Source organism: Chiroxiphia lanceolata, chromosome 8 (assembly GCF_009829145.1).
Source record: "Chiroxiphia lanceolata isolate bChiLan1 chromosome 8, bChiLan1.pri, whole genome shotgun sequence".
Taxonomy (NCBI): Eukaryota; Metazoa; Chordata; class Aves; order Passeriformes; family Pipridae; genus Chiroxiphia; species Chiroxiphia lanceolata.
This window is the reverse complement of record NC_045644.1, coordinates 19,460,077-19,474,443: the sequence shown is the minus strand read 5'-3', so window position 1 is coordinate 19,474,443 and position 14,367 is coordinate 19,460,077. Positions and strand designations below refer to the sequence as shown.

General features: G+C 41.3%; 1 protein-coding gene across 3 annotated transcripts; it reads left to right on the top strand.

Annotated features, from left to right (window-relative positions):
- Nucleotides 1-2,106: 2,106 nt before the first annotated feature.
- Nucleotides 2,107-14,049, top strand: LOC116790435 (beta-microseminoprotein-like). 3 transcript variants are annotated; one of them, XM_032695382.1, is made up of 5 exons: nucleotides 2,109-2,245; nucleotides 4,466-4,565; nucleotides 5,102-5,204; nucleotides 6,074-6,149; nucleotides 13,736-13,808. In XM_032695382.1, the coding sequence occupies exons 1-5, from the start codon at nucleotides 2,243-2,245 to the stop codon at nucleotides 13,787-13,789; spliced, it is 336 nt and encodes a 111-aa protein (XP_032551273.1). In that variant the 5' UTR covers nucleotides 2,109-2,242; the 3' UTR covers nucleotides 13,790-13,808. The 3 variants fall into 3 exon arrangements, 2 of the variants coding, with proteins under 2 accessions (XP_032551274.1, XP_032551273.1); XR_004358350.1 differs by lacking the exon at nucleotides 13,736-13,808 and adding an exon at nucleotides 13,953-14,049 and having other exon boundaries at nucleotides 2,110-2,245; nucleotides 6,074-6,316; XM_032695383.1 differs by lacking the exon at nucleotides 13,736-13,808 and having other exon boundaries at nucleotides 2,107-2,245; nucleotides 6,074-6,413.
- The last annotated feature ends 318 nt before the right edge of the window (nucleotides 14,050-14,367 follow it).

Here is a 14,367-nt window from a genome sequence, read left to right as displayed (position 1 = left end):
AGCACAGCTGGCAGAGCTCCGGCATCTTTGTCAAGAAATCACTGGCAGAAGAATAAGGTGTTCTGCCTAACAAGCACTTTGAAAGCAAAACCAGTCTTGCTTTGAGGTCTCTATCAAAAAAACACAAAAAGACTGGCATAAAATTTCCTGTCAAGCCCAGGGTGACCTGGTGTTAGCAAAGCCCATGCATGTGGTAGGTAAAAGGAAGGGAACTGTTTTTACAGTGGTGCAAGACATAGGTTGGTGCACATCAACTACAGTTTCTCTACATTTGTATGAAAGCCTTATATTATGAGATCTGGGAGAAAATATACAATCATTGCTGATAGAGTTTCCAAACAATGCTTAATATGACAAATAAGGACTAAGTCTTAATAGTGAAATAAACTGTTCTTACTTAATTCATGCTTTAGATAAGATTTTTTAAAAAATTTTGGGCGGAATTTTTTAAAACTCTGTAAAGCATAAAATTTGTACTAACAACAGTGCCCCTGAGAAGAATTTAGGGATGGAAAGCAAATGTTTTCTATCTAAAACAATATGGTGCTTAAGACAGAGGATGAGATGCCTGGATATATATACAGGAAATGTCCTTCATAGTATCCGAGGTCATTTCCACAACACTTACAAGCTTTTACACTTCGTTCTATATTTAGATTTGAAATGAGATACTGTGAGGTTGGAGGCTGTTCAGAAATGGGTTGCAAGAATGAATGGAAATCTATGCTACAGAACTAAAGACAAAAACTGCTGTGCTCCCCTGAGAAAGGTTGTAAGCTGAGTTGACACACTGTAAACAAAGACAAGAGGAAGACTTTTGTGATAAAGTACAATAATCTAGTATGCCAGAAGCAAAGGATGAGAAAGGATATTTATTGAATTTTTTCAATGAAAACATGAATATCATGAAATGTAAGTTTTACAATATATGACTATATCAGAAAAAAATAAAGCAGGTTTATAGTCTGAAAACTGAATGCTTAGTAACTTTTCATTAATTATGGATTTATTACTAAAGGATTATCAAACCTAACAGACTTCAACTTCAGCACTTCCTTTAGGGAGGTAATGGAATTACGTTGTGATAAACTTAGATTTATTTTGCTGAATTCTTTGGGTTGAATTGTTATTAGCACTCAGCAATACATAGTGCATAGGAAAAAAGGAATGACAACTTTTCTTGCCACCATTCCAAAGTATATAACTGTATTTAGTTTACTCAAAAAGAAAGAAAAAAAAAAAGAGCCCTAAATGATTTAAGTTGTAGTACAGCCAAATTTTCTTGGATTTCTGTGTTCAAAGTTTCTAAGCTTTGAAATCATGTGCTAAATTTCCCGTAGCAGATGACAAGTGCCCCACAGGGATGACTTTCAAATTACTTGGAAGCATCTGCAACGAAGTATTTTTTAAATATAAGTAGGGCCACAGTCTGGTATTTCTTTCTGAAAAGATGTTGCAGGAGCAAGAAAAGGCAGAGCACTTGATTAGCACTCTGAAATTTATAATTTCTTGTGAAAGTTTTGCACACATAAAAGTGATCATATACTCTATCACAGTTATTCACCTCAAAGCCTGAATACTGCCACGGGAGTAACAGCAGGCTTTTGATTTGAGAGGAAATTCTTATTTCGGTTGAGGAGAAAGAGAAATGTTGTAATGTGATCCAGGTTTGATTAAGACCTCAGTGTTAAGCAGTTTTAATACTGGTAATGGCCAAGTACCTTCAGTTGGTTATCTTTCAGTGCACACTGCAGCATTAAGCGTGAGTTTGCAAACATCCAACAAAAGCTCCTGTTGCTATTGACACCTAGTTCACTACTCTCAGCATATTCCAGCCCACTGATAGCAGAAACTATTTAGCATGCACTCCTGCCACAGCTAAAAGTCACCTAGCCATATAATACTGCCTACAGCTTAACTATCAATACTTTTGTTTCATCAGAAAGGCATTTTTTCTAATCATAATGCTTCCAAGAAATGCAAAGTTCTGGACTCAGCATTTTACTTAGCTCAGTGTTCTACAAAATCAAATACTTTCTCATTGCCAGCTGGCAAAGTTTCAGGGATTTCTTCAGATATTTCAACATAACTGCATTTAAAAAAGAGCAGGCTCTTTTTGCCCCATCTAGACTTGAACTGCATAACATAAAGGCAACAAAAATTATTTGCTCTCTGATTTCACATTAAACCCTTCAGATTTCTTCTGAAGACTTGGAACTCTTTGGAAGCCAAGGGTTCCACAATGGTAAGTCTAAGGTTTAGATTTTTCAAGGGGATACAGACAGGGATTTGCTTTAAAACTGCAAAAGAAGAATATTTAAGGGAATAAATTAGTTACATATTTCAACTGTGGACATATTGTATTTAGAAACTGCAGGATGCAAAGGAAGTAAGACACCTTTGGGAAGATTACTGCAAATTTTGTTCCTTGTATTTGAATTATTTGCAAGAATCTGTACAGATTAGTCTTTCACTTCCTGTTATCCTGTCCTCAGAAATGGTTGTGAAATCATTCAGAATTTTGTAAACATTTGGGACCATGCTTTTAAAACCTATCACTGTGAAATAAAGTTTAAAACATAATGGCATTATAATGAAAGAAATGTATATTTCGTCTGTATATCCTGTCTGCTCTTTTCTTTGGATCTCTCAAGTTGTGTGCTGTTTCAGCTCTTCAAGCCTCCAAACGTGTTTGCAGAATCTGAATCAACAGTAGGTCAAACTAAATGGGTAGGCAAAGCTTCTGGCCTAGTTTTCCTCTAATTTGTGCTCACGTAATCCCTGAAGGTACAGACAACAATTACTAACTTTGATGAGAATCTTAGGAATGGCATAAATTCTACAGAAGAAGCAGTGCTTTCTATGAGACATGCTGATTCATAAATAGGGAAGAAATGATCATCTGCTTCTTTCTCTGCTTAAGCTTTACTGCTAGATTTCTGTTACTTATCTGACACATCCTTTGGTTGCAGCATGAAGTCAGTTCAGACAATGACTGAACAGCACAGACTTCCCCCTGTATCTCTGTATAGATTCAGTGGAAGTTCCAGAACGTTGATCAAACGTTGCCCAAGCTCATCTGACTGGCATTTCTAGGAATAGCATGACAAGGACAAATGTTGGAACAAACAAGGGATAAAACATTCACAGAAGACAGCACAGCAAAAGAAGCATTTTAGTATTTCCAAGAAAGACATGAGGGACATGCCATGGCACTGTATGAGCTGTTGCAAACTGCTGAACCAATGTGGAAGAAAGCCACCCCCAAACTCCAGCTGGATGTCTAATGTACAGCAAACAGCATCCCAAGCATGTTGAGATAGATCCTGTGTGGAAAGCCACAATTCCCTGCCCTCCCAAAGCCCGAGGCAGCTGCACAGCACAGAGAGCCCCACAGATTCATGCCAAATGCACAGGGAGCCTCAACAGAGACCAGCTGCAATGTTTCATCCTACAGCTTCATGGAACAGGAGCTGCTTAGATGCTTTCCCGTGGCCAGGTACCATGGCATAGAACAGTTGAAGAGTTTAAGTTTTTCTTCTTAACTTCTCTCATTCTGGCGGTGGTGCTGAGCATGGCAACTGCGTCTATTGTAGCCTAAAGCCTCAGGAACTACCAATCACAGAACCACTGTGGAAATTCAATATTATACCCTTCTCAGACCTTTTCAGCGTCTTTCAGCATTTGTGATTCAAGCAACCCAAGGCAGAAAGCAGAGGTGCCTAAACCCAAAGCTTCTCCCTGCTATTTGAAACTCCATTTTCAAGCAACCACAGCCTCTAAAGTTCAGAATAGTAACTTGGAAAGATCTACTCATGTTAAAATCCTTTCATGTTAGCCTGCAAGTGCTATCAAGAAAATCTATATAACTTCCTCTATTGTTTCTCAGTCTTTGGCCATTCCTAAACTTTTGCCTTAAGTTATCCAGCTGGAGCAAGCCATCAAAATAACCCTGTGCTCTCTCATGTTCCTCCAGTCCCTCTGTCAGAATAACCATCATTACAAAGTTATGTAGCCTTTTTCAAAAGAAGTGCTGGTTGTTCAGCAGGTCCCAGAGGACATATCTGAAGAACTCTTACAGATGTTTAGCTGTTGCCAGCACCAGTCAAAAGGAAGTATGGCCTGTGACGAGTCCAAACCTGTGTATGCATGGTTTAACAAGATGGCTCAGGTGAAGCTGAGCACAATGTACCACACTCAGATATTGTCCTAAGACACCGATTTGTATCTCTCTTCTCTACCCAGCCACCTATTTCAAAAAACCTATGTCATATCATTTTGTATGTTCCCAAGTACAGGAAGAAGTAAGCAATGCAGTGAAATACCTGGAGTGTCCTTTTCCACTACTTTCATGTACACATAAGGTTATTTGTAATTTTGGTTCAGGTTCAGTGACAGCTTTTGAAAACAGAGATAATCAATGTGGCATTAAAGTCATACCATGGGCTCTGTGTTTCTTTTACAGAAGAGCTTTCTGGCTTTCCTTGTTGCGATGGGCATCATCGTGGCCCTGGGTGATGCATACTGCTTTACTAAACCTTACAAGCGAGGGAAGGCTGTCAAAGGTAAGAGCAGACAAGACCCTCTCACTTGATTGCTCTGTAGTAGCTTGGCTCTGTGTGGAGCTTCCAGGAAGGGCTCAAAATACAAGGGAGGAGGGAGATTTCAGAAAGACACAAATAGGAGGTTTCAGCACCAAGGTGTCAAAAGTAGGGGAAAAACAAAGTCTCACCCTGGACTGAGTGTGGCTGCAGCAATATTATTGCTATTGGTGGTAGACTGCTATTGCTATTGCAGCATCTGGAGCTGATGCAGCAGTTGAGAGTAGATCTGAATAAAATGTGTTGCCAGGTAGCAGACCTAGCTGTTTGGTTGCTCACTTTCATCCCAGATCTGTCACATGGAAACCCTCTTTAATGAGTAAAGAAGAAAAGAATTCACAGTCTTCAAATAATTAGGGTAATAACCAGAGAACAAAATTACTTCTAATTTAATAACGCCTAGAAAAAAATTTTCAGAAAACTTGAAATAATTTTTTAACTTTTCAGCCTTTAGGTAGAGGCTTAATGAACATGTTCTGTCTTGCTGTTGCCTTATGCAGGCTGTATGCTGAATGGAAAACTGTACCCCCTTGGACACATTGAGAGGACAGAAGATTGCTACAGATGCGACTGCAGCCGAACTGAAATGAGGTGTTGTTCAATGTAAGTTTGAACTTCTGGTACCATCACTGCCCATAGGACAACCACAGCTGTCCATTTGCTGGGGATAAGGACACAAGAGAGCCTTTTGTCCCTCATGTCACAGAGCAAGTGAAAGCCACTTAGAGCTCTTGACCATTTGGATCCTTAGCTGTGTTTGCCTTGGCTCACTTTCTGATGACTAGGAGTGGACACAGAGTCTTCCGGGCACATCCAGGTGGTGCTTGCCTTGAATTTTCTAGGAACTTGTGAACCCCTCTGCCACTGCAGTTAAATCTTTCCTTAGCTGAGAAAGGGAGGGTAGGAAAGAACTAATTTCACAAATGACTTCAGCAAAATTCCTCTAAAGGGCTTATGATGATCCTAATCCCTTTCCGGAGGTGCTTGTCTCCAGTGAAAATGCTGAGCCTAGAATGACAAGGCTCCGCTCTGAAGTCTCTCTCCAACATTCTCCTTTCCTCACATCCTGCCTTCTCAAAGGGCCAAAATGGCTTCATATCCATCTTTGCCTTTGTTTAGGTGACAATCGGTCTATCAGGAAACAGCTACCCCCTTCAAAGCAAATTGGAAATAATGGAAACTTAATGGAACACAGAGAAAACATGCCAAGCTCATGCTTATGTCAGACTGTAGAGTGCAGTGCTAGAAATCTCCATGCTAGTGCTGAGCATCCTGGTACATGTCCACAGTGCAGTGCAGCGACGCATCATTTGAGGCCCTGGAAGCTGCAGCTGGGTTGCACTCAAGGCAGCTTGGTCTAAGGCATAGTTTCAGAGATGTCTCACTCAGCAATAGTTCAAGCCATAATCAATGAAGTATTGAAAGTTCTATTGCTGTCAAGCTAACATTTGCCGCCTTCTTGCCAATGACAGATATTCTACTCCTGTTGCTTATGACAAAGAGAACTGTGAAGTCATTTTCAATGAAGAAAGTTGTGACTATGATGTGGTGCAGAAGAACGACCCTTCAAAGGAGTGTTCTCCAGTTGCACGTGTGGGCTAACACCTGCTCCAAACCTCTGCACTGTGGAATTGCTCCCCTTCCTACACATGCTTTGCCGTCACAGAGAAGTACAATGACGTGGGAAATCTACTTGTTCTAATTCAGCATAAAAGGTGCATAATCACATACAATGTCTCCTTTCTGTAATATTTGCATGGGTGTCGCTGAGCTCTTTTGACTCCAATAAATCCAGATGAAACATCCATCAATGCTTCATATGGATGCTTCTTTTTCTGCAGTGACATGGGGCAGTGTCACCTTCTTTGAGAAAGGGATGCCTTTGCCTCACTATTCTGATATGCTGTGCACCATTACCCTGGCACAAGCCACTTTCGCACTTGTCAGGTTCTGTTCTAGCCAGTTGTCAAAATCCATTCTCATTTGGAAGGGATGCACTGACTTGGACATGCAAAACTCCTACTCAGGGCACACGGGACACACCTGAACTGCTGTAGGAGTTTTGGTATCTCCTTCTGTGCTGCTAAGACTTCTGATCCCTGGAAAAGCAATGAGGATGGAATCCAAGGAACATCACCCTTTTCCTCCCAGTTTTTTTCTTCATTTTCATCAATGTTGTCACCCAGTGGCAGTGACTGTTCATGTCCATTGCCCACTCTGACCAGGTGTCCTTTGCCAAGCCCTGATCCTGGAAGTCTGCACACAGTATGCTGCATTAGTGATTCTTGCCCACAGTGAAGAAGAGATGTAGATCAGCCCCTGCAGATGTGCTTCCTCATGGCAGCAGAGCCTGAGGCACTAATAAAAGGCAGATGCCTTCTGTCCCTTCAAGTGTAAGAATTCCCTGCATTCCCTGGGGAGTGAAGTCCAGCTTCAAAATCAAATCTCCCTCCTAGCAATAGGTAATATCGTAAGTCTGCCCACATATAAGACACCAGACAACAATACCCTGCAAAATGCTGCTTCTACATGGGCTCTTTGCTTGAAAAATGGGTAGTAAGAAACCCACATCAATCTGCAGTTAATTGTTCCATGATTTTAAAAGAAAACCACCTTGCAAAACAAGTGGACTGTTTAATGAATCTCCATGATCACGACAAGTCCATTGTGTTGTAAAAGTATAAGGTTACATAAGGTAAAAGTAGTAAGAAACCCACATCAATCTGCAGTTAATTGTTCCATGATTTTAAAAGAAAACCACCTTGCAAAACAAGTGGACTGTTTAATGAATCTCCATGATCACGACAAGTCCATTGTGTTGTAAAAGTATAAGGTTACACACAGCTGAGCATTCTTAGGGCAGGGATCCTCACTTGTCCCAAATGACTTTTTCTCTTTTCTGCCATTTCATGTCAGAATTACAGAGAACACAGCCTCAACTGATACACCTGAAGGAATGTTCTCACAGAACAAACAGCTGCAGCTTCTTAGTAGGGGAAGTAATATGTTGAGCTTGGAAATCCAAAGACTTCCTACCTAAATAGCTGAACGGAACCGTTTTTTGAGAAAATTTGCTTTTCATATTTATGGTTTTTAAAAATTCTAGTTTTAAAACTGAAATGTTTTATGAAGAATGAAACTTACTTGGAGGTTCCCGATGGATAATTTTTTAATTTGAACCACTGAGAAGTGCACATGTCAAGATTAGCATCCGCTTTGTTGTAGCCTGGAACTATGCCACATGATATTGAAATTATTTCAGGATTCCAAGTTTTTCCCTACCAAAGACTGATGAATTAAAGGTTACACTTTTCTTCTAAACCTTACAAAAATAAATTTACTTTCTCACAAGTTCACAGTCATGCTTAGTATTAGTAGTTAAGACTTTGTGTTTTAAGAGATTTACAGATGCTCAGTTAACTTGGAAATTAAGCAGAATTTCATTCTACTTGTGTCCTTATTTGGACCTTTATTTATTTATTTATAATTCAGAAACCTCATTACCTCTAGAGTCCCAAGAGTTTCTGTAGCACCTGTGTGACAGTTTTCTTACAGGTGAAGGCAACTTGCTTGGTGCAAGGAGATTCCTGATTTGCTGACGGCACCAATAAAAGTGTGAATGAGCGAAATGAGAAATCTAGCACAGGCTTTGGACCTCATGGTAATATATTCTTTGCGGTTATGGGACTGGGAAGAACCAGCATATTTGAATACTGTGATTAGCACATCCTTCCAGAAGTTATCTGTGAGTGGGGAAGCCCATCTTCCACTGGTGCAGGGGCACCTCCTCCACCACATGTACTTGAAGCCGAATCTGAACAGCTCAGCACAGCCAAGAGCTGACACCAGGCAAGGAAGAAAAAATGAATTCTGGTGGGTTTACCAGGCCAAGGAAGTGTAGAGACTTGCCCTAAGGCTCCAGAGAACAGACTGGCTTCACTGAGACCCAGAAATACCCTATATTGGTTTTAGTGGGCAACTGTATTGGTTTTTCTGTTGCCAGGGCAGCTGACAATACTGAAACTGCTTTTTGTTTTCCCTCTAAACAAAACAATTTTAGCCCTGAAGGTCAGAAGTCTTGATTGTCTCTTGCTGTAAACTTGTCTCTTGCCTGTCTACTGAGAGGGGAAATGCTCAACAGCATTGCCAAAAGTAAATTTCATTGTTTTCATTTTTGGCATTCATGAGAGGATTTATCTGCAAGGAAACAGGATGATCTATCAATCACCCTCTCTTTTGAATCCTCTTCATTGTTTGTGTACCACCAAAGAGGAATGAAATACGGAGGGCAGAAGCACAGAGAGGTAGGTACCTGTTTTCCACCCTTGATAGCAATGAAACTAGACAAAAACTTGTTATATTTCAGTAACTTGCTCAGAAACCCCAACAGAATCTCTCCAAACCAGAAATATTTTTGTGTTTCATTTGCTTGGTAAGACACTGGAGAATAAGATTTTGCCATTTTCATATTCACCCCTGCAGGAAACAACAGACAGGCCATACAAGAGCTCCTCAGAAACAACACATTATTGTCCTAGTAAGTCCAAATTTCAGATTCTCAAGATTTCATAGCACTCAGATTCAATCCTGACATATATATGATCCAAATAGAGCTTTTTCTGGGAAAGTTGATGCTACTACTAGAAAGAAATGAGTAAGCATTGCCAAAGACCGTTTAGAGGCAAAGACATGAGCTAGAAGCCCCAAAGCCTCCACTCTCTCTTGTTCTGATCCCATGGAATCATGCTTTCCAGATCAGTTATTTAAAAGGTCTATTTTGTGACTGTTGAACAGGAACTTTAATCCAGTGTGTGCCCTCTTCCTGCAGCTGAGGACAGGGAAAAGTTTTCCAGGCAGATGCAGTCTTGCTCTAAAGGAGGAGACCACAGACGTGGCACTAATAAGGTGGAAAGTTAAAGTCTTTTTTAATCCCAACCAGTTCTGTGTCTAGTTGTCTTTCTACTGGGTGCTCTGACTCCTGTACTTCAGGATGAGCTATTCCAGGAAAGTCGATGTTGCCAAGAACCACAGAGGGACACAGGACTCTCTTCTTCCTGCATTACAAAAGCACACCCTGCTCTGCTGGGGAACCTCCACGTTTAGCAGATGGGGAGGTTCATGTAAAAAGCCAGCAAACGTCCCATCCATTGTGTACAAGCAGCACTGTTGTTGGTGCAAGGGTCTGACACTGAAGGCTGCTCACACACTGTTTTCAGGCTACCTTGACTCAGAAGGAAAGCTGCATGAATTTGGTCTGCATCTGTCCTCATGCATGGAGGACAGATGACTGCAATGATTGCTCCTCTTTCAGGCACAGTATTAGCTGCTGCTCTAGGTGAGTGCAGAGCAGCAGTGAGGGTTTTTCTCTGCTACCATGATACAGCACAAACCACTCCACTTCACACAGGGGTTCCTGAGAAATGACCATGACCCTTCTCTCACTCACTTCATATCACAAACTTATGCATTCATTTAACACCATCGTCACTGAACATGCAAAAATTTCCTCTGAAAAATATAAGTCAAGTTTTAACAAAAGATTCTTGATTTAAAATAAAAAGAGAATTTAATTCTTCTTGGAGTGAAAACTTCAGGCAAGTTTTTACTGACGTAAGAGAGAACACGTAGTTCCTTAAGAAATTCCTATTACTCCTAGTCCAGAACTTTCCAAAGCCACATATTGCCCCGCTTTCCCCTGAGAAGCAGCTCAAAATACATTGGCCTGTCTGTAATTTTTCCTCCAGGGACACCCAACCACTCATATAATTCTTGTTCCATATTGTGGTTGAAGAGGAAAAGCAGTGATATGGGAATAGCAAGGAAACACAACAAACATCCCCTGGGTGTAAACCAGATTTCTTGTAATCATAATGCTTCCAAGGAATGCAAAGTTCTGGACTCAACATTTTAACTCAGGTCAATGTTCTACAAAATCAAATATTTTCTCATTGCCAGCTGGCAAAATTTCAGGGATTTCTTCAGATATTTCAACATAACGGCATTTGAGTTGAGCAGGCTCTTTTTGCCCCATCTAGACTTGAACTGCATAACATAAAGGCATCACAAAATGTTTGCTCTCTGATTCCACATTAAGCCCTTCAGATTTCTTCTGAAGACTTGGAACTCTTTGGAAGCCAAGGGTTCCACAATGGTAAGCCTAAGGTTTAGATTTTTCAAGGGGATACAGACAGGTATTTGCTTTAAAACTGCAAAAGAAGAATATTTAAGGGAATAAATTAGTTACATATTTCAACTGTGGACATATTGAATTTAAAAACTGCAGGATGCAAAGGACGTAAGACACCTTTGGGAAGATTACTGCAAATTTTGTTCCTTGTATTTGAATTATTTGCAAGAATCTGTACAGATTAGTCTTTCACTTCCTGTTATCCTGTCCTCAGAAATGGTTGTGAAATCATTCAGAATTTTGTAAACATTTGGGACCATGCTTTTAAAACCTATCACTGTGAAATAAAGTTTAAAACATAATGGCATTATAATGAAAGAAATGTATATTTTGTCTGTATATCCTGTCTGCTCTTTTCTTTGGATCTCTCAAGTTGTGTGCTGTTTCAGCTCTTCAAGCCTCCAAACGTGTTTGCAGAATCTGAATCAACAGTAGGTCAAGCTAAATAGGTAGGCAAAGCTTCTGGCCTAGTTTTCCTCTAATTTGTGCTCACGTAATCCCTGAAGGTACAGACATCAATTACTACCTTTGATGAGAATCTGAGGAACGGCATAAGTTCTACAGAAGAAGCAGTGCTTTCTATGAGACATGCTGATTCATAAATAGGGAAGAAATGATCATCTGCTTCTTTCTCTGCTTAAGCTTTACTGCTAGATTTCTGTTACTTATCTGACACATCCTTTGGTTGCAGCATGAAGTCAGTTCAGACAATGACTGAACAGCACAGACTTCCCCCTATATCTCTGTATAGATTCAGTGGGAGTTCCAGAACGTTGATCAAACGTTGCCCGAGCTCATCTGACTGGCATTTCTAGGAACTGCATGACAAGGACAAATGTTGGAACAAACAAGGGATAAAACATTCACAGAAGACAGCACAGCAAAAGAAGCATTTTAGTATTTCCAAGAAAGACATGAGGGACATGCCATGGCACTGTATGAGCTGTTGCAAACTGCTGAACCAATGTGGAAGAAAGCCACCCCCAAACTCCAGCTGGATGTCTAATGTACAGCAAACAGCATCCCAAGCATGTTGAGATAGATCCTGTGTGGAAAGCCACAATTCCCTGCCCTCCCAAAGCCCGGGGCAGCTGCACAGCACAGAGAGCCCCACAGATTCATGCCAAATGCACAGGGAGCCTCAACAGAGACCAGCTGCAATGTTTCATCCTACAGCTTCATGGAACAGGAGCTGCTTAGACACTTTCCCGTGGCCAGGTACCATGGAATAGAACAGTTGAAGAGTTTTGTATCTTCCGAAGTACAGGAAAAAGTAAGCAATGCAGTGAAATACCTGGAGTGTCCTTTTCCACTACTTTCATGTACACATAAGGTTATTTGTAATTTTGGTTCAGGTTCAGTGACAGCTTTGGAAAACAGAGATAATCAGTGTGGAATTAAAGTCATGCTATAGGCTCTGTGTTTCTTTTACAGAAAAGCTTTCTGGCTTTCCTTGTTGCAGTGGGCATCATTGTGGCCCTGGGGGATGCAGGGTGCCTTACAAAACCCCAAAGGCCAGGAAGGGTCTACAGAGGTAAGAGCAAACAAGATCATCTCCCTTGCCTGCTCTGTAGAAGCCTGGGGGAAGACACTAGAAAGACACGAATAAGGGGCTCCAGCACGAAGTTGCCAAAAGTAGGGGTAAAACAAAGTCTCGCCCTGAACTGAGTGTGGCTGCAGCAATATTATTGCTATTGGTGGTAGGTTGCTATTGCTATTACAGCACCTGGAGCCGATGCAGGAGTTGAGAAAGTAAAAACCAAGAGAACAAAATTACTTCTAATTTACCACTGCTAAGAAAATATTTTCAGAAAACTTGAAATAATTTTTTAACTTTTCAGCCTTTAGGTAGAGGCTTAAAGAACATGTTTCTGTTTTACTGCTGTCTTATGCAGGCTGTATGCTGAATGGAAAACTGTACCCCCTTGGACACATTGAGAGGACAGAAGATTGCTAAAGATGCGACTGCAGCCGAACTGAAATGAGCTGCTGTGAAATGTAAGTTTGAACTTCTGGTACCATCACTGCCCATAGGACAACCACAGCTGTCCATTTGCTGGGGATAAGGACACAAGAAAGCCTTTTGTCCCTCATGTCACAGAGCAAGTGAAAGCCACTTAGAGCTCTTGACCATTTGGATCCTTAGCTGTGTTTGCCTTGGCTCACTTTCTGATGACTAGGAGTGGACACAGAGTCTTCCGGACACATCCAGGTGGTGCTTGCCTTGAATTTTCTAGGAACTTGTGAACCCCTCTGCCACTGCAGTTAAATCTTTCCTTAGCTGAGAAAAGGAGGGTAGGAAAGAACTAATTTCACAAACGACTTCAGCAAAATTCCTCTAAAGGGCTTATGATGATCCTAATCCCTTTCCGGAGGTGCTTGTCTCCAGTGAAAATGCTGAGCCTAGAATGACAAGGCTCTGCTCTGAAGTCTCTCTCCAACATTCTCATTTCCTCACATCCTGCCTTCTCAAAGGGCCAAAATGGCTTGATAACCATCTTTGCCTTTGTTTAGGTGACAATCGGTCTATCAGGAAACAGCTACCCCCTTCAAAGCAAATTGGAAATAATGGAAACTTAATGGAACACAGAGAAAACATGCCAAGCTCATGCTTATGTCAGAATGTAGTGTGCAGTGCTAGAAATCCCCATGCTAGTGCTGAGCATCCTGGTACACGTCCTCAGTGCAGTGCAGCGAGGCATCATTTGAGGCCCTGGAAGCTGCAGCTGGGTTGCACTCAAGGGAGCTCAGCTGGTCTAAGGTGTAGTTTCAGAGATGTCTCACTCAGCAATAGTTGAAGCCATAATCAATGAAGTATTGAAAGTTCTATTGCTGGCAAGCTAACATTTGCTTTCCCTTTGCTAATGACAGATTTTTGACTCCGATTCAGTATGACAAAGAGAACTGTAAAGTCATTTTAAACAAAAAAAGCTGTACCTATGATGTGGTGCAGAAGAACGACCCCTCAAAGGAGTGTTCTCCAGTGGCACGTGTGGGCTAAAACGTGGGCTAACACCTGCTCCAAACCTCTGCACTGTGGAATTGCTCCCCTTCCTATACGTTTTGCCATCGCAGAGAAGTACAATGATGTGGGAAATCTCGTAGGAGACAGCACTTCAGTAGCTCACTTCTAATTTCCTACTTGTTCTAATTCAGCATACAAGATGCATGATCACATACAATGTCTCCTTTCTGTAATATTTGCATGGGTGTCGCTGAGCTCTTTTGACTCCAATAAATCCAGATGAAACATCCATCAATGCTTCATATGGATGCTTCTTTTTCTGCAGTGACATGGGGCAGTGTCACCTTCTTTGAGAAAGGGATGCCTTTGCCTCACTACTCTGACATGCTGTGCACTGGTACCCTGGTACAAGCCACTTTCGCACTTGTCAGGTTCTGTTCTAGCCAGTTGTCAAAATCCATTCTCATTTGGAAGGGATGCACTGACTGGGACTTGTTGTACAAGGGCTCCTACTCAGGGCACACGGGACACACCTGAACTGCTGTAGGAGTTTTGGTAACTCCTGTGCTGCTAACACTTCTGATCCCTGGAAAAGCAATGAGGATGGAATCCAA